The 27,799-nt window shown below is 42.1% G+C and overlaps 1 protein-coding gene across 1 annotated transcript in view; it reads right to left on the reverse strand.

Annotated features, from left to right (window-relative positions):
• Positions 1–27,799, reverse strand: part of CFAP92 (cilia and flagella associated protein 92 (putative)) — a 186,505-nt gene that overhangs the window by 28,037 nt on the left and 130,669 nt on the right. Inside the window, exons 12-17 of the mRNA XM_073644476.1 lie at positions 26,516–26,801; positions 22,441–22,605; positions 21,325–21,537; positions 9,523–9,667; positions 8,115–8,314; positions 5,473–5,654 (exon numbers count right to left, since the gene is read on the reverse strand). Of these exons, the coding sequence (XP_073500577.1) occupies positions 5,473–5,654; positions 8,115–8,314; positions 9,523–9,667; positions 21,325–21,537; positions 22,441–22,605; positions 26,516–26,801 (1,191 nt within the window). The remainder of the gene's footprint in view (positions 1–5,472; positions 5,655–8,114; positions 8,315–9,522; positions 9,668–21,324; positions 21,538–22,440; positions 22,606–26,515; positions 26,802–27,799) is intronic.

Here is a 27,799-nt window from a genome sequence, read left to right on the forward strand (position 1 = left end):
AACAACCGTGTCTTTGTGTGATGCAGAAAAGGTGAACGGATGGACTCTACATGCCTGGTTCCCACCATGAAGCATGGAGGAGGAGGTGTGATGGCGTGGGGGTGCTTTGCTGGTGACACTGTTGGGGATTTATTCAAAATTGAAGGCATACTGAACCAGCATGGCTACCACAGCATCTTGCAGCGACATGCTATTCCACCCAGTTTGCGCTTAGTTGGACCATCATTTATTTTTCAACAGGACAATGACTCCAAACACACCTCCAGGCTGTGTAAGGGCTATTTGACCAAGAGGGAGAGTGATGGGGTCCTACGCCAGATGACCTGGCCTCCACAGTCACCAGACCTGAACCCAATTGAGATGGTTTAGGGTGAACTGGACCGCAGAGTGAAGGCAAAAGGGCCAACAAGTGCTAAGCATCTCTGGGAACTCCTTCAAGATTGTTGGAAGACCATTTTCGGTGACTACCTCTTGAAGCTCATCAAGAGAATGCCAAGAGTGTGCAAAGCAGTCATCAAAGCAAAAGATGGCTACTTTGAAGAACCTAGAATACAAGACATATTCTCAGTTGTTTCACACTTTTTTGTTAAGTATATAATTCTACATGTGTTAATTCATAGTTTTGATGCCTTCAGTGTGAATGTACAATTTTCATAGTCATGAAAATACAGAAAAATCTTTAAATGAGGTGTGTCCAAACTTTTGGTCTGTACTGTACAATTCAGAATTCCGTAAATGGGCAACAGATTCCAAATGGAATGATTCAGCCCTTAGAAGTCAATTTTGTGAGGGGCTTAATGAAAGGTTAAAAGATGCCTTGGCAGTATATGAAACCCCTCAGTCCTTGGAGGCTGCCATGTCTTTGGCTATACGTATTGATAGACGCCTTCGGGATAGATGGATGAGACCACCTTCTCCGGGGCCTTCTTGTCGAGGTTGTGTACCTCTGCCAGGGGAGCGGTCTGGGGATGAACCACTACTGGGGGAGGTGGAGGAACCCATGCAGTTGGGGGGAGTCTCTGCATCATACATCTCCCCAGAGATTTGCAAGAAAAAAGGCATATGTTTTTTTTTTGTGGGAAAAAGGGACACTTTGTTGGCACCTGTCCTTCAATTCCTAAACAATAGGAGACTCGATTAACTCTTGGTAGTCTGGAGTTGGATAAACAAGGGGTGCATTTGTGGCCAAACTGCAGTTCCCGCTTTGTCCTGATAGCAGAGGTGGTGCTAGAGAGCAAAACCGAGAAAATTTCTGTGTTTGTTGACAGTGGAGCCTGAGTCAGCATGGTGGATGCCGAGTTTGTGAAAACTTATGGTCTTGCTTGCTGTACTTTAGATAAACCTACTTCCATTTTCGCCATCGACTCAGAGCAATTTGCACAGAAAGCATTTACTCAGATTGAACATAATGTAAAACTGAGGGTGGGGTCAGTTGATTGTGAAATAATCCCTTGCTATGTCCTGGACAATCTTCCCACACTGATTGTCTTGGGTATCCCTTGGCTTGTTAAACATAATCCTTTGATGGATTGGCAAACTGGGGAGATTATTGAATGGGGAGATTACTGCCATGAGAACTGTTTAGATATTTCCCTTGCTACTGTCTCTACGGAAATATTACCTGCTTTTCGGTCTGGTTTTGAGGACGTTTTTTCTGAGAGGGGTTGTCAGGATTTTCCTCCTCATCGTGCTTATGACTGTCCTATAAACCTGACTCTGAGAGACAAGACATGAAGGATTTCATGGCAGAAAGTCTGGAGAAGGGACATATCAGACCCTCAATTTTGCCCGTGGCAGCAGGGTTCTTCTTTGTGAAGAAAAAAGATGGCGGTCTATGTCCCTGTTTAGATTTACAGGAATTAAATCAAATTACCATTCATGATCCATACCCTCTTCCTCTGATTCCTGATTTTGTTCAGCCAGGTTGTGGGAGCTAAGGTATTCTCCAAGCTGGATTTAAGGGGAGACTACAACCTGGTTTGAATCAGAGAAGGGGACGAATGGAAAACAGCGTTCAATACCCTGGAAGGGCATTTCAAGAGTCTGATTATGCCTTTTGGTTTACTCACCTGATTTTGAGACTCATCGGGGGCATGTTAAGCAGGGGCTCCAGATATTAAGGGATAACAAACTTTATGCCAAACTAGAAAAATGTGTTTTTGCTGTTCAGGAGGTGCAGTTTTTGGGGTACTTGTTTTCATCTTCGGGTTTTCAGATGGATCCGGAGAAGATCCGTGCAGTCCTTGACTGGGAACATCCCGAGAACCTGAAGGCTCTACAACGTTTTTTTGGGCTTTACTAATTTTTACCGGAAATTCATCCAAAATTACTCTGTTATAGTGAAATCCCTTACTGACATGAATAAGAAGGGGTCTGATTTTTCTCTTCAGGCTTTTTCTTCCTTAAAGAATCATTTTGCCACTGCACCTATACTCAGTCAACTCGATGTTTCTCAACCCTTTATTGTGGAGATTCATGCGTCGGATGTCGGGGATGGGGCTGAGTTATCTCAGGGTTCGTCCCCTGGTAAATGGCGTCCATGCGCCTTCTTTTCTAAAAAATTGTCTTCGGTTGAGAGAAATTATGAGGTGGGTAATAGGGAACTTTTGGTGATCAAATTGGCGTTCGAGGAATGGCGACATTGGCTGGAGGGGGCTGTCCATCCTATTACTGTTATTACTGACCATAAGAACCTGTCATGTCTCCAGTCAGCTAAACGGCTCAACCCTAGGCAAGCCAGATGGTCCCTTGTTTTTTTACTAGGTTCAATTTTGTTGTCACTTTTCGACCAGAGGTCAAAAATATCAAGGCTGATGCTTGGTTACGGAGCTTCCCTGGTGGTGGTGACCATGAGAACCCTGCCCCAATATTACAGAAAGGGGTAGTCATTTCGGCACTTTATCCTGAACTAGAGGGTGAGGTGTTGGAGGCACAGGGGGATGCCCCTGCCTCCAGCCCTTCAGGAAAGTTATTTGTACCATCTAATCTGCGCCGCAAAGTAATTAAGGAACATCATAACTCTGTGCTTGCTGGGCATCCAGGTGCTAAGGCAACTGCGGATCTCTTCTCTCGTTTTTGGTGTCCGGGGTTGCATCGGGATGTGATTGAACACGTAGCAGCTTGTAGTATTTGCACGTTCTAAGGTTTCGCATACCCGTCCGTCTGGTACTCTTCTCCGCTACCTATTCCTAGTAGGCCATGGACACACTAGTCCATGGATTTTATTACTGACCTACCAGTTTCTGCAGGCAAAACGGTGGTTTTGGTGGAAGTAGATAGGTTCAATAAAATGGTTAATTTTGTCGCATTGCTTGCGCTTCCAAATGCCAAGACACTTGCTCAGGTGTTCATAAATGAGATCGTGAAGCTTCATGGGGTTCCCTCCGATGTGGTGTCAGAACGGGGGACCCAGTTTGTTTCCAAGTTTTGGAAGGCATTCTGTTCTCGACTCGGGGTGCAGCTGTCCTTTTCCTCGGCCTTCCACCCTCAGTCGAATGGACAGACCGAGCCTGTCAATCAGAATTTGGAGACATACTTCAGGTGTTTTCTGAAAATCAGGAGGATCGGGCATCCTACCTACCACTGGCAGAATTTGCCATTAATAATCATCGTAAAGAATCCACTGGCAGGTCACGGGCAGGTCACTGTTCTTCGGTGAATACGGTTATCACCCACAGTTTGGTACCTTTAGTGGGGGAGGAGCTTCAGGAGTTCCTGAGGAGGAACGATTTGCTTCATCGCTCTCCTCGGTAAGGCAGGGTGTGCTGAGTAATTTGAAGATCATGGGAGACAGGTATAAACGTATGGCTGACAGAAAACACTTGCCAGGTCCGGACCTGAATGACTTTGTGTGGTTGTCTACTAGGAATATAAGACTGAAAGTTCCTTCTTGGAAGCTGGGACCTAGATTTATTGGTTCCTATAAAATAACAGCCGTCATTAACCCAGCAGCGTTTCGTCTTGAACTTCCTCAGGCCCTTAAAGTCCACAACAAGTTCCATAGGTCATTACTTAAAAAATATGTGGAACCTCTTGAGCCCTCGCCTCTACCACCGCCCCCAGTAATGGTTGATGGTAATCTGGAGTTGCAGATTTCGAGGATTGTAGATTCTCGTCTCCAACGTTGTTCTCTACAATACTTGGTGCACTGGAAAGGCTATGGTCCAGAGGAGAGGATGTGGGTTTCAGCATCAGAGGTGAACGCTCCCAGATTGGTTTGCTCATTTCACATCTCTTTTCCTGAGAAACCTGGTCCTGAGGCCACACGCAGAGGAGGGGGGGGGGGAACTGTCACGGTTGTGTCAGAGATGACAGACAGTCGCCCCGCAGTTGGTTGCAGGAGATCTCTACGTTTGGTTACAGACATCTTCTTGGAGGCTGTTTGTCTCTAGGACCCAGCGGCTACCTCCCTCTGGCTAATTGGCTCCCTGGCCTGGGTGTACACATACCTGGTGTGTCTGAGAGAGAGGTGCCGGCGATATTCATTATTGCTTGTGAGGCTTTAGCAAGAGCAGTACTTTGTCCTCTCTGGAGCTTGAGGCTGTGTGCGCATTTGTTTGGAGTCGTCTAAAGCTAAGCAATTCCTCCATTTGTCTACCCTTGTTGTCAATAGAGTTTAGTGGAGATCGACTGGTGCTCATCTCCTTCCTTCCTTAGCCTTAGCCATATGCCAGGGAAAGTCAGGACGAGGCACGCGTGTGGCGATTGGTGAACAGCCAATATAGGGATGGTAGTTGAGACAGGGTGACTGACACTAGACCAGGCTAGGAGGTCTCCACTCCCCCCTTTCCCTAGTGTCTGGGCTCCCTTTCTCTCTTCCCTCTGTGTTGCACTAAGTCTTTCTCACACCTTGAGTGACATATGGTCCCACAGAGCCCTGATCTCAGAATCAACAAGTCTGTCTGGGATTACATGACGAGACAGAAGGATTTACGCAAACCAACATCCACAGAAGATCTGTGGTTAATTCTCCAAGATGTTTGGAATGAACTTCCTGGCTAGTTCCTTTTAAACTGTGTGCAAGTGTACCTAGAACAACTGATGCTTTGATGCTGTTTTGGCAAAAGGTGGTTTCACCAAATATTGATTTAAATTAGATTTCTCTTTTCTTCATTCACTTTGCATTTTGTTAATTGATAAAAAATAAACCATAAACACTTCTATAAAACATTCTTATCTTGCATCACTTTTTCCACATCTGCCTAAAACATTAGCACAGTACTGCATGTTCTGGAAAATAAAAAGTAAATGCTGGATAAGATGTATAATAGCCAAATGAAGATGTCTGTGCCATCCAGGGAATTACTGTTGAACTTTTATACCTTAGCAAACTGTGCAATAATTGATCTTTAAGTCATTACCAGTTCCTGGGGCCATATAGACACAGAACATCTAATGGAAGTTAAACTACAATTAAAGGGTTATTGATTATCCTGTATAAAGATTTGACATCGGACAGTGATTTGAACTCACGTGAAGTCTTTTCCTCTCAGCCTGCGGAATATCTCATGGTCCATATTGTGGCAGGGAATTATGTTGTCAGTCCATTGCAGGCTGTGATCTTTGAGTTCTCCTGGAATAAAACCCTTGCTGTTCATCCCGATTTTGCTTCCATTCCTTCCTGACTTTGATAATACAGACAACCCTGGTATGGGCTATGAAAGATAAGAATTACATTTCAGGAGATGTAATTATCCTTGTTATTTATTCATACATATAGACATTGGCGCACACAAAAATGTTGCCAGGAGACAGTAAATTGAAGGGAAAGACGTTAAATTATTAAGGCATGTAAGATATAGATATTTTGATCCAAAAAACTATTTTATTGCTAAATATCTCAGCATGAGTCGCCAGGTCGTACAATAAGATTTTCTTTTATTACAAGCTTCTCGTCACGCGACGCCATCTGTGAGACATGACCTACAGATGACGTTGCGCCACCCCTGACTAATCAAAATTTGTTCTGTGGAAGCTGGGAAGTAAGAGATTCGCTGGCCTCACTGTCTAGCTGCCAGGTAACACTGACCTGGACGCTAGACCAGAGTCCAGCAAATTCATCCTTTCAACTCTATTCAATACCTCTTCACATCATATTGGGATGGGAGGGAGTGGACACTGCGGGCCGTCCAGACTGGGACAGTTAGCCTAGATGCTGCTACTGACCATAGCATCGAAAGACCATGGCATCTAAGGAGTTTGAGAGAGGGGCTCCTTGACTACTGACACCCACAATTTGATTTTGAGGTCCAGTGCTATTCTATGGTAGTCGGGGGCCGCAGGTCTGTTATAAGTATCTGCATAATAGTTTGCCTATCAGTTTTACACTGACAGGCAATAATGTTTGAGAACAGATATATTGCAAAAACAATACATAAGAGATCAAAGAATCGTAGATTATTGTCCAAAAAAAGGTACATTTATTACAAAATCATTTAATTAAATACCCACCACTGCAGAAAAAAAACACAAACTAAATAAAAAAAACACAATCTTTTCATTAAATGTTATTGTTTAAACATAGTAAAAAAAAATACAAGAGTCTTCATTTATTGTATTGCTGGAATCATACTAGCCTGAAAAAAAGGTATGTGGCATTTGGTATGAAAAAATGCAAAAAAAAAAATACAAAAATCAAACAATAAATTACCCATTCCCCAAAAGAATGTAAAAAATATAAGACCGTATGAAAAACAAGTACTTGACGGAAAAATAAACTGCAAGCAGAACATAAAGTAAGTGAGATATAAATAGATACAATTAGTGCCAGAACACAGAACAATAGCTACCAAAGACAAAGGCAAGACTCCTCTACAACACAAAGCAAATTTTGCAGAGTTGCTTCGTCACGGCTTGCTTCAACCTGACAAAGCAATTCTGCGAAACGCTCAGATTTTGGAGGGGTTATGCCTTTGTATTTAGTAGCTATTTTCTACACTAGGGCATTCATTGTATTTATTTGTCTACATCTCATTTATTTGCTGTCTTACATGCAACTTTTTATTCTGATTGGTCATAATTTACCTTTTGCGCCTATGCAATTGTATTTTCAGAACAAGTGATGATGTGTGTATATATGAAGAATTGCATTATTCCTATTCTTCATTTTTCACTGCTGCTTCTGTCTCAAATTTTACGTTGTTTCTGAGTTAGTGGCTGGTGACCAATGCCTATGTCTCCCATACACTCCATACTGAGGCATGTGGGAACCCTGCACTCCTGTCTAAATGTGGCACATGTTCACCAGCAGCTTAAAGGACATTATACAGCAGTACATCATTGAATTCAGCACTGGCATGAGATAAAACACTTACTAGGAAGCAGCAGCTGTGTCTGTTTCTTTCTACTCCCCTCTCTTTAGGCTTCTATTGACAGCTCTACTCTGATCCCTTGGTGAGCTGATGGTCCATCTTGTTTAAACAAGACAGATTTTATCAGCTTTTAAGAGTGACTATTGACTTCTTGAGGCATGGGAAAGAAAAGAATTGGCTCATAAGTGTGGAGAGAAGCATTTTTCTCTGGTTTCGAATGGAACAATTTATATTTCCTTAACCATATGTTGAATGCTTACAAGGAAGCACAGGAGTCGGATAGGGCTAGTATTGACCTCTAACATACAAAATAGGATAAAAAGAGGATAAACTCTAAAATTCGAGAGTCAAGAAATGTGGCAATTTCAAGGGGTTTTCCACAACTTTTATAGAGTGATTACCTATCCTTGGGATAGATCATCAAGATTAGATTGGTGGGGGTCTGAACCATGGCATCCCCACCGATTAGCAGTTACATACGGCAGCCCCAGATTACTAACATGGCTGCTCCTGCAAATCAATCTATCATTTAGAAAATATTCACAAAAAAGTCACATTACGGTCACTACTGTGCCAATTATACAACCAAACATTGCTATGTAGCCCTATCCTAAAACTCCAGTTATTTCCAAGAGGTTTGTGAAATCTGACCCATTTAGCGAAGCCTTATAAGTTCATTTAAAAAAAAAAACCTTTTTAGAACTTTTCACATCATACGTCTTATGGAGTAACTTGACATAATTTATTGCATATTGGAAGGTTTAATGAAAGTGTTACGCTTTACAATGGACAAGTATCTCCCACCTTTAGTGCAAGGCCAGCCTTCTGCAGAGACAATTTGGCTCCTTGATCTTTTAACATGCCTTCTAGTCTGCTCTGCTGGTTACTTGCGTGAGGTCCGTGTGAGGTCAGCTCTGTCTGAAGCAAACATCGGTGAAACCTCATTTTCTGCCTAATATCTGCTGGTTGCTCCGTTACTATAGGTTCCTCCCGTGAAGTATCATCTACGAGAGAGAGCGCGTAAGAGAAACCATCTAACTTTATGTACATATCTATTCATTGAGCAGCTTTTTCTACCTGTACTTCTCAGTGAAGTACAGTCCTGCATTGTATGGGCACTGCTCCTTTAAAATACATGAACTAGGTATGAAGATTAAAAAATGCTATACAGGTAGTCCCCAGTTCCGAACTAGATAAGGACTTCCAACGTGTCTTTGTGCAGGAACACAATGGCAGAAAAGAAGCCTCATCTCGTCACTCACCTCTCAGGCCACCCCAGTGCTCGTTCTACCCCATCTGGTCCTCTTCTTTCCGTCATAGTGCACCTCATACCTAGCCTCTTCACTATAGGCCAGGACTTCTGGTTGTGTCCATGTCTCTGAAGTCACTGTACATCATAAGTCAATGTTGTGACTTTATGTTGTGTAGTGACTTCTGGTGCATGGACACGCCCAGAAGTTCTGGCCTAAGTGAAGAGGCTAGGTATGCGGTGCATGACTCTTGAAAGAAGTGGACTGGACAGTGGGCAGCAGGTTAGCCAGAAAGATGATTATTTTTTTGTCACTACTACTCACCTCATCTCTTGCCACCTCAATGCCGTTATCCGGTCCTTTTCTTTCTGCCGTCACATGCCGCTTCTTCACTGCAGGCCAGGACTTGTAGCTGCATTCAGGCTTCAGAGGTCACTGGGCATCATAAGGTCTCAGAACACGTCTTCTTGACGCCACGACCTTACAACATGCAGTGACCTCTAAAGTTTGGATGTGGCCAGAATTGGCCTATAGTGAAGAGCATGGAGATATGGCGCGCGATGGTGGAAAGAAGTCAACTGGAAAGAAAGCGGCGAACAGCAGGGTGGCCAGAGAGGTGAGCGCTGAGGTGTTAAGTTTTTTTTTGAACATCCGACGTTTGCATCTACGAGTTGTACATAAGTGGAAGGTTCTTAAGTCGAGGTCTGCTTGTATAAACAAAAGAGTGAGTGCCAGGTCTCAATATTCCCCCTGCCAGTCTGAGGCTGTGCCTTTTTTATGTCTCTTGTTTGTGTGGACTTTTCCCCCTGCAGTCATTTCACAGCTAAGACATAAGAACAGCAATAAGGCATGCTAATTATATCAGTCCAGTGGGAACATAACTGTGCTCAGATTTATAATGCGCTGAACATGTAATTAGGAAATCATTTTATTTGAAAAAAAAAAAAAAAATTAGAAATCACCTGTATGGACAGGGGCAGACAGAGACCCCTTCTCATAGGGTTTCTTATACAAGTCAAAGTCAATGTGGCGTTCTTCCCAACTCCAGCGGTCCCGGGAAAGCGTGGGCCGGAGGGTGTTCGCGTGCAGAACATTTTCTTTCCAGGCCTGCAATACAAGATTCACATAGGTATTTACTTTATCAGCCTGACCTTTCAGAGAGCGAGATGGGGAGGTGACACCTTACATTAAAAAACTAATTAAAAATATACAAGGACTATTTGGCTGTCGCCGTTGACCTTTCTGTTTTATGGGTTTTTAGGAAAATAACTTTTTATTGTTTTCAACTGTGCCTGCAACAAATGCCAGAATTATACACAAATGTAATACTTTTCCTATTTGTGATTTATCTATTAGGCAATTCAAAACAAGACAGAAAAGTCCTTATTACACACATATCACACTGGATGGCTGCAAAATTGCAGATTTGTTTGTAGCTGTACCATAAATCATTTACCTGATACATCGGTCTACTAATTGGAAGCCTATTAAACAGTATGCTACAGGGACAGCAAGTATGCTTTTAATGCGTGTCTTGAGGACTTAAATATACCAATTGCCTCTTCATAGAGGAAGAGGACTTGAACTCTAGTGCCATCTACTGGACATAGCAATCCTAAAAGTCAGTATCGACCCCTTAACGAGCCTTGCCAAATGACTAAAACCAGAATCTCTATTTGCAGACACGTATTTTGGGATGTTGCCCCTCCTCAGTGCAATGCAAGTGATCTGATTTGGCTGTATGAGAGGCCTCTGACTGTTGTCTAAGGGATAATATTTCTCCTTGTGGAGAGTAACATGCCAGCGTAAGGAGACATATAAGCCATGCATGCTCCTTTGGGAGAATTAAATATGCAAAATTGCCTCTTCAAAAAGGAAGAGGACTAGAACTCTAATGCCTCTTATTGAATGTGCATGTCAATCTCCACAGGGGGAGACATTACCACTTAGATCCCAGTCAGAGGCTTTTCATAAAACCAAATCTCTTACTTTGCACTGAGAAGGGGCAACACCCTGAAACACGTATCTGCAAACAGAGAATCTGGTTTGGCTTTTATCCCAAGTCATGTGGCAAGGCTTGTTAAAGGGTCAATATTGAGTTTTAGGATTGCTAGGTGGCACTAGAGTTCTAGTCCTCTACTTTCGGAATAGGCAAGTGGGCGTATCTTGCCAACACCACATTATAGAGGGACATCTAAAGCAGGCAAATTTCATTACCAGGAATACCAGAATTAACCTTTGATCATTTATCATCAGCTTACCATCACACATTCATCTATCAAGCCTCCTGATGAACTGAAAGGACAGAGAAACGCGTTGAGGCACATGCAGCTAATGATATGTTTATTACTTACCTAGTATTAAGATTTCTACTATCAGTGTAAACTATCTTACTATTAAGGGATCTCAATTATATAAATAGATATGTCTCTTTTCATCTCTGTAACCTAACCTTTACTCCTACCTCTTATCTCCGCGGCTAGGCAGTACCAGTTTAGGTATTCTATGAGGGATTAGCAGAACTTTGGTGTTGTCTGGTTTATAATAATGTATCAATAAGAAGGGACATATTCATATTGTTGACTAATATCAGTTGAATGTAGGGTCCATTGAAATTGACAGTATAATTATACCTTTTAATAATATAGGTTATACAGGTGTATTTGTGTTTTTAATACTTAAAAAATAAAGAACATTTTTAGAGGGATTATAAATTCACATATGTAAGATACCCCCTTTTTTGGTGATCAGCTACTCTACACAAAGATTAAAGGTCTCCTCAATGCTGAGAAATATAGGCAGATACTTAAACATCATTTAATCCCATTAGGGAGGCTTGTGATTGACTCCAGGTTTAATTTGCAACAGGACAACAACCCCACATATACAAAGTCATTAAGAACTATCTGCAATGTAAAGAAGAACAAGGAGTCCTGGAAGTGATGATATATCCCACAGAGCCCTGATCTCAAAATCAGCATGACTGTCAGGGATTACATGAAGAGACAGAATGATTTCCACAAGTCTACATCTACAGAAGATCTGTGGTTAGTTCTCCTAGATGTTTAGAACAACATCCCTGCCTTGTTCCTTCAAAAACTGTGTGAGAAGTATACCTAGAAGAATTGATGCTTTGATGCTGTTTTGAAGGAAAAAGGCAGTCACCAAATATTGATTTGATTTAGATTTCTCTTCTGTTCATTCACTTTACATTTTGGAAATTGATAAATATAAACCATTAACACTTCTATTTCTTAAAGCATTCTCACTTTGCAGCAATTTTCCCTACACCTGCCTAAAACTTTTAACAGAACTAAGATAAAACATTGATTATATATATGTATAATATTATATATATATATATACAGTACAGACCAAAAGTTTGGACACACCTTCTCATTTAAAGATTTTTCTGTATTTTCATGACTATGAAAATTGTACATTCACACTGAAGGCATCAAAACGATGAATTAACACATGTGGAATTATATACTTAACACAAAAGTGTGAAACAACTGAAAATATGTCTTATATTCTAAGTTCTTCAAATTAGCCACCTTTTGCTTTGATGACTGCTTTGCACACTCTTGGCATTCTCTTGATGAGCTTCAAGAGGTAGTCACCAGAAATGGTCTTCCACCAATCTTGAAGGAGTTCCCAGAGATGCTTAGCACTTGTTGGCCCTTTTGCCTTCACTCTGCGGTCCAGCTCACCCCAAACCATCTCGATTGGGTTCAGGTCTGGTGACTGTGGAGACTAGGTCATCTGGCATAGCTCCCCATCTCTCTCCTACTTGGTCAAATAGCCCTTACATAGCCTGGAGGTGTGTTTGGGGTCATTGTCCTGTTGAAAAATAAATGATGGTCCAAATAAATGCAAACCGGATGGAATAGCATGCCGCTGCAAGATGCTGTGATAGCCATGCTGGTTCAGTATGCCTTCAATTTTGAATAAATCCCCAACAGTGTCACCAGCAAAGCACCCCCACACCATCACACCTCCTCCTCCATGCTTCACTGTGGGAATCAGGCATGTAGAGTCCATCTGTTCACCATTTCTGCGTCGCACAAAGACACGGTGTTGGAACCAAAGATCTCAAATTTGGACTCATCAGACCAAAGCACAGATTTCCACTGGTCTAATGTCCATTCCTTGTGTTCTTTAGCCCAAACAAGTCTCTTCTGCTTGTTGCCTGTCCTTATCAGTGGTTTCCTAGCAGCTATTTTACCATGAAGGCCTGCAGCACAAAGTCTCCTCTTAACAGTTGTTGTAGAGATGTGTCTGCTGCTAGAACTCTGTGTGGCATTGACCTGGTCTCTAATCTGAGCTACTGTTAACCTGAGATTTCTGAGGCTGGTGACTTGGATAAACTTATCCTCAGAAGTAGAGGTGACTCTAGGTCTTCCTTTCCTGGGGCGGTCCTCATGTGAGCCAGTTTCTTTGTAACGCTTGATGGTTTTTGCAACTGCACTTGGGGACACTTTCAAAGTTTTCCCAATTTTTCGGACTGACTGACCTTCATTCCTTAAAGTAATGATGGGCAATCATTTTTCTTTACTTAGCTGCTTTTTTCTTGCCATAATACAAATTCTAACACTCTATTCAGCTGTGTATCCACCTGACTTCTGCACAACACAACTGATGGTCCCAACCCCATTTATAAGGCAAGAAATCCTACTTATTAAACCTGACAGGGCACACCTGTGAAGTGAAAACCATTTCCGGTGACTACCTCTTGAAGCTCATCAAGAGAATGCCAAGAGTGTGCAAAGCAGTCATCAAACAAAAAGGTGGCTACTTTGAAGAACCTAGAATATAAGACATATTTTCAGTTGTTTCACACTTTTTTGTTAAGTATATAATTCCACATGTGGTAATTCATAGTTTTGATGCCTTCAGTGTGAATGTACAATTTTCATAGTCATGAAAATACAGAAAAATCTTTAAATGAGAAGGTGTGTCCAAACTTTTGGTCTGTACTGTATATATATATATATATATATATATATATATATATATATATATACACATACAGTGGGGGAAATAAGTACCTTGCTGTTTTTGTAAGTTTGCCTACTGTTAAAGACATGAACAGTCTATAATTTTAAGGGTAGGTTAATTTTAACATTGAGAGATAGAATATCTAAGAAAAAAATCAAGAAAATCACATTGTATAAATTAGATAATTTTATTTGCATTTTGCAGTGAGAAATAAGTATTTGATCCCCTACAAACCATTATGAGTTCTGGCTCCTACAGACCAGTTAGACGCTCCTAATCAACTCATTACCTGCATTAAAGACAGCTGTCTTACATAGTCACCTGTATAAAAGACTCCTGTCCACAGATTCAGTTAATCAGTCAGACTCTAACCTCTACAACATGGGCAAGACCAAAGAGCTTTCTAAGGATGTCAGGGACAAGATCATAGACCTGCACAAAGCTGGAATGGGCTACAAAACCATAAGTAAAACGCTGGGTGAGAAGGAAATATATAAGAACTGTATATAAATATGCTCAGACGTTAATGTGTCTATATCTGAAAAAACCTACATATGTGACACATAAACTGAATTATTTATAAAATATCACATTTATTGAATCGATAGAAATGATAAAACATACATAAAGAGATAAAATGGGGAAAGGTAACACAATAGAGAGGTAACTGGGTAAGACAGTAATTATATTGTGGTTTTTACATGTAAATAGTCAATTCATTATATACCAAGCAAAACATAAACATAAATATGCAGCATGCATTTAAATAAAGTCTGAAATAAAGTGCATAGTGCTAATTATAGACTCCATAGATATGGATATAAGGTGCTGCATCATAAGTTAATAAGCATGGTATACAAAAACAGAGAATATAATAATAATGAAACTTGTACTGACCCAGGTAACCAAATCCAACGCGCGTTTCGCCAGGGGCTTTGACGAGGATATGATATTGTGTTACCTTTCCCCATTTTATCTCTTTATGTATGTTTTATCATTTCTATCGATTCAATAAATGTTATATTTTATAAATAATTCAGTTTATGTGTCACATATGTAGGATTTTGCTGGGTGAGAAGGAGACAACTGTTGGTTCAATAGTAAGAAAATGGAAGAAATACAAAATGACTGTCAATCAACTTCGATCTGGGGCAGCATAAAATCTGACCTTGTGGGGTATCCTTGATCATGAGGAAGGTGAGAGATCAGCCTAAAACTACACGGGGGAACTTGCTAATGATCTCAAGGCAGCTGGGACCACAGTCACCAAAAAAACCATTGGTAACACATTACGCCTTAAAGGTTTAAAATCCCACAGTGCCTGCTAGGTCCCCCTGCTCAAGAAGGCACATGTGCAGGCCCGTCTGAAGTTTGCCAGTGAACACTTGGATGATTCTGTGAGTTATTTGGAGAAGGTGCTGCGGTCAGATGAGACAAAAATTGAGCTCTTTGTCATTAACTCAACTCGCCGTGTTTGGAGGAAGAAGAAGGATGAGTACAACCCAAAGAACATAGTCCCAACCGTGAAGCATGGTGAGGGAAACATTATACTTTGGGGGTGCTTTTCTGCAAAGGGGACATGACGACTGCACCGTACTGAAGGGAAGATGGATGAGGTCCTGTATAGCGAGATTTTTGCCAACAACCTCCTTCCCTCAGTAAGAGCATTGAAGATGGGTAATGGCTGGGTCTTCCAGCAAGACAATGACCAAAAACATACAGCCAAGGCAACAAAGGAGTGCCTCAAAAAGAAGCACAGTAAGGTCATGGAGTGGCCTAGCCAGTCTCCAGACCTTAATCCCATAGAAAACTTATGGAGAGAGTGGAAGCTCCGAGTTGCCAAGCGACAGCCTCAAAATCTTAATGATTTAGAGATGATCTGCAAAGAGGAGTGGACCAAAATTCCTCCTGACATGTGCACAACCCTCATCATCAACTACAAAAAAATTCTAACTGCTGTGCTTGCCAACAAGGGTTTTGCCACCAAGTATTAAGTGTTGTTTGCCAGAGGGATCAAATACTTATTTCCTACTGCAAAATGCAAAAAAATGTATCTAATATATACAATGTGATTTTCTTGATTTTTTTGGGATATGCTATCTCTCAATGTTAAAATTAGCCTACCCTTAAAATGATAGATTGTTCATGTCTTTGTCAGTGGGAAAACTTACAAAAACAGCAAGGGATCAAATACTTATTTTCCCCACTGTATGTATATATATATATATATATATATATATATATATATATATATATATATATATATATATACACTGCGCAAAAAAATAAAGGGAACACTCAAATAACACATCCTAGATCTGAATGAATGAAATATTCTCATTGAATACTTTGTTCTGTACAAAGTTGAATGTGCTGACAACAAAATCACACAAAAATCATCAATGGAAATCAAATTTATTAACCAATGGAGGCCTGGATTTGGAGTCACCCCCAAAATTAAAGTGGAAAAGCACACTACAGGCTGATCCAACTTTGATGTAATGTCCTTAAAACAAGTCAAATTGAGGCTCAGTATTGTGTGTGGCCTCCACGTGCCTGTATGACCTCTCTACAACGCCTGGGAATGCTCCTGATGAGGTTGCGGATGGTCTCCTGTGGGATCTCCTCCCAGACCTGGACTAAAGCATCCACCAATTCCTGGACAGTCTGTGGTGCAATGTGACATTGGTGGATGGAGCAAGACATGATGTCCCAGATGTGCTCAATCGGATTCAGGTCCGGGGAACGGGCGGGCCAGTCCATAGCTTCAATGCCTTCATCTTGCAGGAACTGCTGACACACTCCAGCCACATGAGGTCTGGCACTGTCCTGCATTAGGAGGAACCCAGGGCCAACCGCACCAGCATATGGTCTCACAAGGGGTCTGAGGATCTCATCTCGGTACCTAATGGCAGTCAGGCTACCTCTGGCGAGCACCTGGTGGGCTGTGCGGCCCTCCAAAGAAATGCCACCCCACATCAATACTGACCCACTGCCAAACCGGTCATGCTGAAGGATGTTGCAGGCAACAGATTGCTCTCAACGGCGTCTCCAGACTCTGTTACGTCTGTCACATGTTCTCAGTGTGAACCTGCTTTCATCTGTGAAGAACACAGGGCGCCAGTGGCGACTCTGCCAATTCTGGTGTTCTGTGGCAAATGCCAAGCGTCCTGCACGGTGTTGGGCTGTGAGCACAACCCCCATCTGTGGACGTCGGTGCCCTCATACCACCCTCATGGAGTCGGTTTCTATCCGTTTGTGCAGGCACATGCACATTTGTGGCCTGCTGGAGGTCATTTTGCAGGGCTCTGGCAGTGCTCCTCCTGTTCCTCCTTTCACAAAGGCGGAAGTAGCGGTCCTGCTGCTGGGTTGTTGCCCTCCTACAGCCCCCTCCACGTCTCCTGGTGTACTGGCCTGTTTCCTGGTAGCGCCTCCAGCCTCTGGACACTACGCTGACAGATACAGTAAACCTTCTTGCCACAGCTTGCATTGATGTGCCATCCTGGATGAGCTGCACTACCTGAGCAACTTCTGTGGGTTGTAGAGTCCGTCTCATGCTACCACGAGTGTGAAAGCACAACCCACATTCAAAAGTGACCAAAACATCAGCCAGAAAGCATTGGTACTGAACCACTCCTTTATTGAGTGTGTCTTGATAATTGCCAATAACTTCCATCTATTGTCTATTCCATTTGCACAACAGCATGTGAAATTGATTGTGAATCAGTGTTGCTTCCTAAGTGGGCAGTTTGATTTCACGGAAGTTTGATTGACTTGGAGTTATATTCTGTTGTTTAAGTGTTCCCTTTATTTTTTTGAGCAGTGTGTATATATATATATAAATATATATATATATATATATATATACATATACATACACACACACACAGAGTACCAGTTTTACTATGACGTTGCTGTAACCTATTACACAACTGTTCCAAACCAGAATATGACAAGAACCACTTAACTAAGGAGAGAGAAATGAAAGTTCATCATTACTTTAGGACATGAAAGTCAGGCAATCTGGAAAATTTCTAGAGTCTTGAAGGTAATCTCAAGTGCAATCATGAATACCATTTGTCACAATTATTTAACATTATGTGGACCGCCACAGGAAAGGAAGAACAAGAATTAACTCTGCTGCAGAGATTAAGTTCATCAGCCTTAGAAAGAGCAAATTGACAGCAGCTCAGATAACAGCCCTCAAAAATAATGGACAGACATGAAGTAGCAGTAACATACCAACATCAACAGGAGAGAATGTGAAAAGCAGACCTCTATTGTCGAATTGCTGCAAAGAAGCCACTACTGTGCACCAAAAGATCATTCTTCCAGATGTGACAAACAATCTTAAGGGGGCTTCATCAGAGAAAATAACTTAACCAAAGTCCTCTGCAGTCCAATCCCCTGTACTTCATCCAAAGTTATTTTCTCTCCTGTAGCACCCTTCAGACTATTTGGGACATCAAGATGAAGAATTGTCCAAGGAAGAAAAGGTGAGCGCTACTTGGAGTCCTCCTGTGTCATGTCAACAGTGAAGTATCCTGTGGAATGGGCTGATTTTGCCTAGGAACACTGCCATGAATAAAAAAAGAGATCTAAACATCCTCCAAGAGCAACTTCTAAAAGTCTAGCAATTTGGTGATGAACAATGCATTTTCCAGTAAGATGGAGACCGTGTCACAAGATAAAAGTGATAACTTAGTGTCTCGTTAAACAAAATATATATGTTAAATGACATTTTGAGTCCATGGCCAGGATACTCCCCAGATCACAATCTCATTGACAACCTGTGATCAATCCTCAAAAATCGGGTGGACAAACAAAAACATAGAAATTGTGATAAACTCTTTGCACTAATTAGGTAAGAATGGGCGGTCATCAGTCAGTATTTAGCCCAGAAGCTGATATCCAGCTGCCAGGGTGAAGGCAAAAGTCTTGAAAAATAAGGAATTAACACTGTAAATATTGAGTCTCTGCATAAACTTGATGCATTTGTCAATAATAGCTCACAACGTTACAAAATACTTATAATTCTACTTCAATAACCAGAGAAACAAATACTCCTCAACATTAAAATTACACCAACAATTGCAGAAGAAAAAGTCATGGAAGCAATAAAAATCACAGAAACGATAGACATGCAAATGATGAAAAAATAGAAACAAAATTTTCAAAATATCATATTCAGCATTGAGTATGAGCACTTCATCGTTAAAGAGGATATACCTCCATTCCAGCCTCTATTGTCTTGCTCTTTCATCATAAGCCTTTGAGTGTGGTGGCATGAGGTCGATGGGACACCTGTAGCCGGACGTTTTGCTAGTAGCCCAATGTTGTGCAAACACCTTCTGATGGTTTGTGTGGACACTGTTTGATGCCTTAGGCTTGGCATGTGACGTCAAATTTCACTTACAGTACAGCATGGATCACAAGGAGCAATTTTTCAAATCTGATGAGATCATGTGGCAATGAAGATAAGGTCTTCACATGAGAAAGTGACACCGGTCCTCGTCCTGAGATTATGGTGTGGGGTGGCATAATATACGCTTGAATAGTTTTTATTCCAGGTGTACTAACAGCTAACATTGCATTGATTTAGTGATGGAACCAATGGTACAGCTACTCCTCAAAGTATTATAGTAGCTGGTTTTAAAGAGAATATTTTTGCTGGTGCTACTATGAGTAGCCTGCGTGGTCCACACATGCTACCATGACCTGCAGCATCTCCAGACTTGTCTCCCATTGAGCAAATCTGGGACGTCATTTGTCCGTAATTGCCAATGAAGCTGCCAGCAACGGATCTTGATGATTTGCCTAAGTCCATTTACCATGGCAGAATATTCCTTGGATAACCATTATTAACCTCACTGATAGCAGACCAGGTGTGTAAGTGCGCACATTTTTGCTTATAGCATGCATAATTTGAGTGCAAACATCGCGTGTACGGTCACGTTTGCTCCATAGTTGAAGACACAGCCCACTGCCATGCACCAATATTAAGACAGATTTAGATAAAGAGCATGAGTGTCACTTCTGCCTTCGCTAGACTGAGTTTCACATGTGTGGCACACCATTATCTAGATAAGTACCGGATGTGCCGGCTAGGCAACATGGTGGGTGGATATCTACTGTTAAAAGACACACAAATTACCCTAACCTGGAACAAATAGAAGAAGATGTAGTTTGATGCCAGCTTCTCATGAGGCAAGATGGGTCCAGGGCTGTGGAGTCAGAGTCGGTGTCCATTTTGGTGGAGTCAGAATCGGTATAAAATATATAATAAATTGGGTACAGTAGTTCAATGCAGTTTGTGGGGAATATTTGTTTCATAAGAGTTTGGGAAACTTATGAAATGTCCTATAAATGTCTGTCCTATTCCTGATCTAACGGTCAGGACTTTTAGCTGAGATGAATCTGTGCTACAGTAAATTTATCACTTAAGCATGAGCCGTGTATGAGGGAGTCGGAGAGTCAGAGTCATGGAAATTGAGGAGTCGGAGTTGGAGTCGGAGGTTAGGCTTACCGACTCCACAGCCCTGGGTGGGTCCATACATGCACGTTGAAATCAGATTGGCTAAGTGACATTTATAAACATATTACGGCTCTATTTTAGTAATCCGTTGACAAAGCAAAAGGAGAAATATGCATAGGGTTGCGACCATCCATCTAGAGATTGTGTATTAATTGCTTAAATGTGAGTGTTACTCACTATGTATTTTTACATTATATTACCTCTGTTTTTGCTCAAAATATTAGTAATTTTAACTGACCGAAGAAAAAATATAACTTTTTCAGCATTTTCAGTGTGAATGGATACTTGTAAATCTGTGTTCGCTATGATTATACTTTATATTAATGTCCTTATATCTGTGATGTATTTTTTTTTTTAAACTCCTTCCTGACATGGGGATTTTCTGTTTTTGCACTTTAGTTTTTTTCCTCCCCTTCTTCCAAGAGCCATAACTTTTTAATTTTTCAGTTGACATAGTCGTACAGTGTTTGTTTTTTGTGGGATGAATTGTACTTTTGAATGACACCATCTGTTTCATCACGTGATGTACGTGAAAGCGGGAAAAAAATCCCAAGGGCATTGAAAATTTGAAAAATGTCATTTAAATTAATTTGTTTATTTTTAATGGAAGGGGGATATATATTTTTTATACATTTTTCATATATATTTTGTAGTCCCTTTCTTGGACTTGAACCTGCAATCATCTGATCGCTTGTACTATACACAGCAATACAACCGTACTGCTATGTATAGCAAAAATCACAGTATCCTATGAACGCCATCCATGGGTTGGCTTTTGTAGGAGTAAAGGCATGATAGGCACGGGGGTCTTCAGTAGGCTCCTGACTATCATAACAGCCTATTGGCTCCCCACGATTGCATTGCGGAAGCACAGATGGGCAGTTAGAACAGCACTCCCCCCAGGTCGTGCGCTGTAAATGCTGAGTCACAGATTGTCAACATCATCCAACATATTAGCAACTACGGGCGGAGCGCCACTCGCGGATGTTCGAGGCAGATGATGACTGAATAACACAGCTATCATCTGCTGGCAGTTCCTGAGCCGCAAAGTCAGTGAACCAACATACCAGTACATCATATGTCAGTAAGAGGCTAATGGATTCTATAAAAGTAATGTTTCTAATAAAATTCACTCTGAATAAGTGTTGTACATCTTCTATAGGCTATATAAAGTTACCACAATGACACCATTAACGCAAGCATGTGAATCTTTTAGTGCATTGTATACCTTGGTTAATTCCAGGATCCGAGCATCATCTGGTGTTTTGGAGTGCTGGTTGCTTTCAATGCTGCTTCTAAATCCTGGATACAGGAAACCACTCGGTGTCATCCATTCCTCTCTAGACTTTGCTGCTCTTTTTTTCAGTTCCTCTATAACATCTATTGGGCTCACAGTAGCTGACTGGTGATCTAGACAGTAGGAGTATCTCTGGTTTGGTCCCTGCAAGAAAAATAATTCATTTGAAAATAAAATACATTTTAAGAGTCTCAATTTATTAGTGTAAGTTTACCATGAAGTCACACGTTATTTGGACCCTGATTTAGAAGTTAGTCCTGGTGGACTTGGCTTTCTCTGAATAGCCACCAAATAATTCGACAGTTGACTGCAGCCATGGCTTCTATAAGAAAGGACTTGTGTCTGATTTTTATCACTTGAATTGATCATTATTAAAACAACTCATGTCTACATGAAGCCACTTGGGATCATCCTCTATTCGCCAGTGCAGAGGATAGCTAACAGAGTTCTCTCACCCTAACAGAGAACATAATTTGCAAAAAACTTGGCACTCAAAAAGATAGAAACTTTTTACGTTTTTAATAGCAGTCCAACATAGTACAAGAGTGGAGACAATTCGGTCTATAGGACCTTCATCAGTGTACCGACTGCTCTGTAAAAAAGAGGAAAGGACACAGTATCCAGAGAAACCAAACAATCCAAATTCTTAAGTGCCAGGAAAAGAGGTGGTGTGAGGAATGCGGTTTTAAGGGGTTTAACTTATTTTACAAGTCATTGAACTTATGGCCAATGGGCCCAGTGTGGGGTAAGAAAAAAAAATCTTATAGTAGCCTACCATACCAGCGCCGCTCCTCCACTCTCACTACAGCTGATCATAGGCTGCTGATTGGATGCAGTAATCATGGAGACCTCCTCTGGGTGTGGATACTCTGAGACATGCTGGGGACTCAATAGTGAGTGAGGAGGAGAGGCGCCGGTCCAGGTGGTGAGTTATTTCTTTTCTTACCCCAACCAGGGAACATTGACAACAACTTCTAAACTAGAGGGGAAACCCCTTTAATTTTGTCCTACAAATAAAGAGATTATTTTATGCTGGGAATAACTAACCTCAGCCATTTTCTGTCTTAAAATCTTTTGTGCCAGCTCTGTAGAGTTGAGTGTTTGTGAGCTGTAATTGTGAACAGGCATCCCATCTACAGGAACAATCTCCACGTACTCCACTATAGGTTTTTTCAATTGTCTACTCATCTGCCAAACATGGTCAATGTTTGTCTGTAGGAAAAAGAGGACATTTTATACCGTACTGTATTAAAAAAGAATCCTGGTCAAGAACAGTGATAGGAGGGTCTAAAACAATTTGCTCAATAGTAAGGATAGGCAATATTCACATTGGCATTAGAGGAGAATGCTCCAATATAACCCCAAGTCAATTAAACTTCAAGGATATCAATCTGTCCAGTTACGAAGCATAAGCGATTACAAAATCAATGTCACCTGCTTTGGTGCAAATGAAAGTCACAATCGGTGTACTGGAGGTAACAGAAAGATACCCCCCAAACAAGGAATGGATTTAAAGGTGATGGGCACAGACAATGACTCTCTACTTAGACTTCCAGATACTTCTGTCGCTTTGCATTTTGCCAATGTCCTTGTCACCACAGACTCCATGAGGGTGGCATGAGGACCCCATGTCCAGTAGTGGAACCTGTGCTCGAAACCCAGTCCCGAGCAGCTTGAATAGCATTCACCACACAAAAACAACCGGTCAGTCCACCATTGCGCCCTGTAAAACATTATACTGTCTGCAACATCCTCCAGCAAGACCAGATTTCCGCTGGGTCAGTGTTGATCAATGGACGCATATCTTTGAGGGTCGCACAAACCTCCTTTATGATAAAGGCATTGATGCTATATACTGGGCCAAATGTTTCTGAGACCTGACCAGGTGAGAACCTTTGGGGCAATATATATTAGTGCATCCAAAGAGGTTGAGTAGCACCAAAAACTGTTCAGGAGCTCAGTGACCTGATCCAGGTCTGTGAGAAGATTCTCCAGGAAACCAAAGTCTCATCAGGATCATACATTGACATACAGCCTGCATGAGGAAGCATGAGAACCCGATGTTCTGTAGTGGACCTGTACTCAAAACCCAGCTCTGAGCAGGCCAAATGACATTCACCAGAAAAAAACAAATTGGTCGGTCCATCATTGCAGTCTGTAACATCCTCCAGCATGTCCAGCTTGTTGCTGTGTAAGTAATGGTCTGGAAAGTCATATTTTTCGAGGGTCGCACAAACCTCCACATGATAGCACATGGGTACCTCGACTGCTATTACTGTATTTTTCGGACTATAAGACACACTTTTTTTCCTCCAATATTTTGGAGGAAAGTGGGGGGTGCGTCTTATAGTCTGAATGTATACTTGTTGCTGTGTCTGTGGATGGGCGGGGAACGGCAGCGGCGGATGAGCAGGGCACAGGAGGCAGGAGCCGGCGGCTGTAGCTCTTGCGTGTGCCGTTGTTAAAAGAAAATGAATATTCACTGCTCCCCACGCCCATGGGCGTGGTGAACACTGAATATTCATTCTCCTTAATAGCGCTTAGTGTCAGCACAGCAGCCGGCTCCTGCAGTGGCTCGGCGGTCCCGTGTGCCTACTTACTAAAGTGCATGAATATTCACTACTCCCCACTCCTATGGGTGTGGGGGTAGTGAATATTCATGCTCTTTACTAGCGGGCACACGTGATTGCCCGGCTGCTGCAGGAGCTGTGGCTGGGCTGACACTGTGCGCACTATTAAGGAGAGTGAATAGTCACTGCTCGTCACGTCCATAGTCCCGGCACCTGGTCTCGGCGTCTGAGGGGGGCATGGCAGTGACGTCATGCGCGACTCACATGCTGAGATCAATTGCAGGCAGAAGAACAAGACGCAGCGCTGGAGCAAAGGGAAGGAAGGTGAGTAGAATCCTTTTATTTTTTTGTGCGAACGGTGATGGGCATGCCATGCATACCAGGCTGGGGGTGCCATGCATACCAGGCTGGGGGTGCCATGCATACCAGGCTGGGGGTGCCATGCATACCAGGCTGGGGGTGCCATGCATGCCAGGCTGGGGGTGCATTGCATACCAGGCTGGGGGTGCATTGCATACCAGGCTGGGGGCGCATTGCATACCAGGCTTGGGCTTTCATGCATACCAGGCTGGGGGTGCCAAGCATACCAGGCTGGGGGTGCCATGCATACCAGGCTGGGGATGGGGGTGCCATGCACACCAGGCTGGTGATGGGGATGTCATGCACACCAGGATGGGGATGGGGGTGCCATGCATACCAGGATGAGGGGGCCATGGATACCAGGGTGAGGATGGGGGGTGCCATGCATACCAGGCTGAGGCTTTTATGCATACCAGGCTTGGGGTTTTATGCATACCAGGCTGGGGGTGCCATGCATACCGGGCTGGGGGTGCCATGCATACCGGGATGGGAGTGCCCTGCATACCGGGATGGGGGTGCCATGCATACTAGGATGGGGGTGCCATGCATACCAGGCTGGGGGTGCCATGCATACCAGGATGGGGATGCCATGCATACCAGGATGGGGGGGTGCCATGCATACCAGGATGAGAGGGCCATGGATTCCAGGATGAGGATGGGGGTGCCATGCATACCACGATGGAGGCGCCATGTATACCAGGATGGGGGTGCCATGCATAACAGGATGGGAGTGAGGGTGCAATGCATACCAGGATGGGGGACAATGTATACCAGGATAAGAATGGGGGCCACGTATAACAAAGGGGGCACCAGGATGGGGGCATATATATACCAGGATGGGAGATATAGATACAGAATTGGGGGACATTACCCCTATAACAGTGTCAGCAGCAGACCCCCTCCTGCATAACAGTGCATCATGACCACATTTTTTTCTTTAAGTTTTTTTCTATTTTCCTCCTTTAAAACCTAGGTGTGTCTTATTGTCCGGTGCATCTTATAGTACGAAAAATACGGTAGTTACTGAGATGAAATCCTCAGTTATTGTCAGACCTTATGCTGGTGCAGTGGGCCATGTGTGCCTCCTGGTTCAAGACAATGCCCAGCCTCATGTGGCCAAAGTGTGTAGGCAGTTTCTGGAGAACAAAGGCATGATGATATACACTGGCCCTTTCTCAGACCTGAATACAGGTGAGAAACTCTGGAACATTATCTATCGGTGCATCCAGAGCTGCCAAGTAGAACCAAAAATTGAGCTCTGATCCAGTCTGGGAGGAGCTACTCCAGGATAACAAGATCTCATCATGAACATACATAGACATTGTACAGAATACACATAGGCACGTGAGGGTCATACACACTATTCAGTGACTTTATGAGTTGCAGTGATTAAATTCACAGAGATTGGATCAGCTAATGATTCTATGTTTTAATTTGTTTTTCATGAGGATTTGGAATCCAGCTCTCAATTGGTTGATTTTGGTTTCCACTAAAAGTTGATACATCATTTTGTTCTCAATACATTACACGATTTATATCAGTAAAGATTTTCAACTTGATTCACTGGTTCTTGAGATCTGATGTGATGATTTGTGTGTTCCCTTAATTATTTTGAGCAGTGTGATTGTCAAAATGAGGTTCTCCTTCGTGGAAATTATTGTATGCCAATGGGATCCATGGTGGCATCTGTAACCTGTTCTAGATCTAGGCTATAAAAATATATTTATAATGGCGTGATGCATATGTTCTATTATCATAGTTTATGTCAGGCATATTTTGTGATAAAAGATTGGGTAACCCCCAGAACTATGGCAGGACGTAAAAACATATTTATTGACATTTTGGAAAGTCAGAGATGGACACTCGAGTGATGGGTTGTCTTTAAACATCTGATACATTATTGAGTCTGTAGCCCTCCTCTTAATGATAAGTCTTTTCGTTTTCATAACAAAAGATCTTAAAATTTTACATATTTTGCATTATAATGAGCTCTTGGACAGAAAAGGGCCCATATATTGTTCTTGCACAGGGGCCTTCTTCTCTCTTGTCAGCTCCTGCATTAAATCTACATCCTGTTTGATATATAATAACTTTAGAGAGTCCTATACAGCTTTGCTAGAGCAACAAGTTTTGGGGATGTAGAAAGTTCAGGAATGCTAAATGTCAAATGCTAGTACAGTCTTTGCGCTTACCTGAATGTGGTCCTTGGTCTGGCAATTCTCAATCTCCCGTTTCAACTGAATGTATGGTTCATTAAAATTATCTAAGGGTATATGCAAAGGACTTCTAAACAGTTTGTCCTCTTTCTCTGAAATAGCCAACTTTTTGCAGACTGTATTTTCTTTATCTGCAAAGAATTCTCCAGGTTTAAGTGGAACTCCAAATTCTCGACTCAAAAGGTGAATCATTTCTACTGAAGGCAGGAGGTCACACTGAATGACATCTCGCAAATTTTTGGCACGGCAGACATAGTCTAACCTTAAAAAAATACAATAATACAAACAATTTGGAGACAGAAAATTTCAGTAAATTCAGATTGCATGTGGTACAGTTTATTCAGTGTCTGTCAGCTACAAATTAAAGAGGTAGATTAAATATGGATTTATCAGTTAACCCCTGGTTAGGTGATAAATGTAGTATCAGTAGAGTTTAGCTCTTTCGACTGCAGGAGTTTGTATGAAGTTCAATCATGTCTACTAAAAGCTAATCCAACTCTATGGTGGTTACAAAACATCAGAAAGTTATCATTTGCTGTTTCCTAACTTGCAGAGTGTTGTTAGAGGATGTGCTCTATCACCTGTCCATAAAAACTACTTCTGGCAGGGAGGGTGGATCTACCAAATAGCCAAAAGTTTGGTAATTACGTTACTTGCTTATGTTTTGTTGGTGCACATTTTGGCAAAATTAACAAGAAGCAGTGTCATAGCAGTTGTGAATATTTCAGAAACAAATGACCAATAGTGATGAGCGAATGTGCTCAGTTAACCCTCTAATCGGGCACGCTCGGGTCCTAACCAAGTATTTTGGGCGTGCTCGAAAAATATATTCGAGTCATTGCGGCTGCATGTCTTGCAGCTGTTAGACAACTGTGACACATGCAGGGATTGCCTGTTTGTTAGGCAAAGCTGTCTAACAGCGGCAAGACATGCAGCCGCGGCGACGCAAATATAGTTTTCGAGCACGCCCAAGATACTTGGTCAGGACCCGAGCGGGCCCGATTAGAGGGTTAACCGAGCACGTTTGCTCATCACTAATGCCCAACTATTATTTTGTCAGCTTATCCAAGCTATAATAAAGAGACAAATTACAGAAAGGCAACCTAAATGGCTGCAATGTGTATAATAATATGGAAATGTTTACATGTCAGTGTAGATCCTTCTTAACCCCTTCACGACCATGGGATTTTCCGTTTCCGCTTTTGCTCCGCTTCTTCACAGAGCCATAACTTTTTTATTTTTCCATCAACAAGGCCTTTT

The sequence above is a fragment of the Phyllobates terribilis genome, unplaced genomic scaffold (assembly GCF_046119375.1).
Source record: "Phyllobates terribilis strain yellow unplaced genomic scaffold, ASM4611937v1 Scaffold_8__6_contigs__length_399053987, whole genome shotgun sequence".
Taxonomy (NCBI): domain Eukaryota; kingdom Metazoa; phylum Chordata; class Amphibia; order Anura; family Dendrobatidae; genus Phyllobates; species Phyllobates terribilis.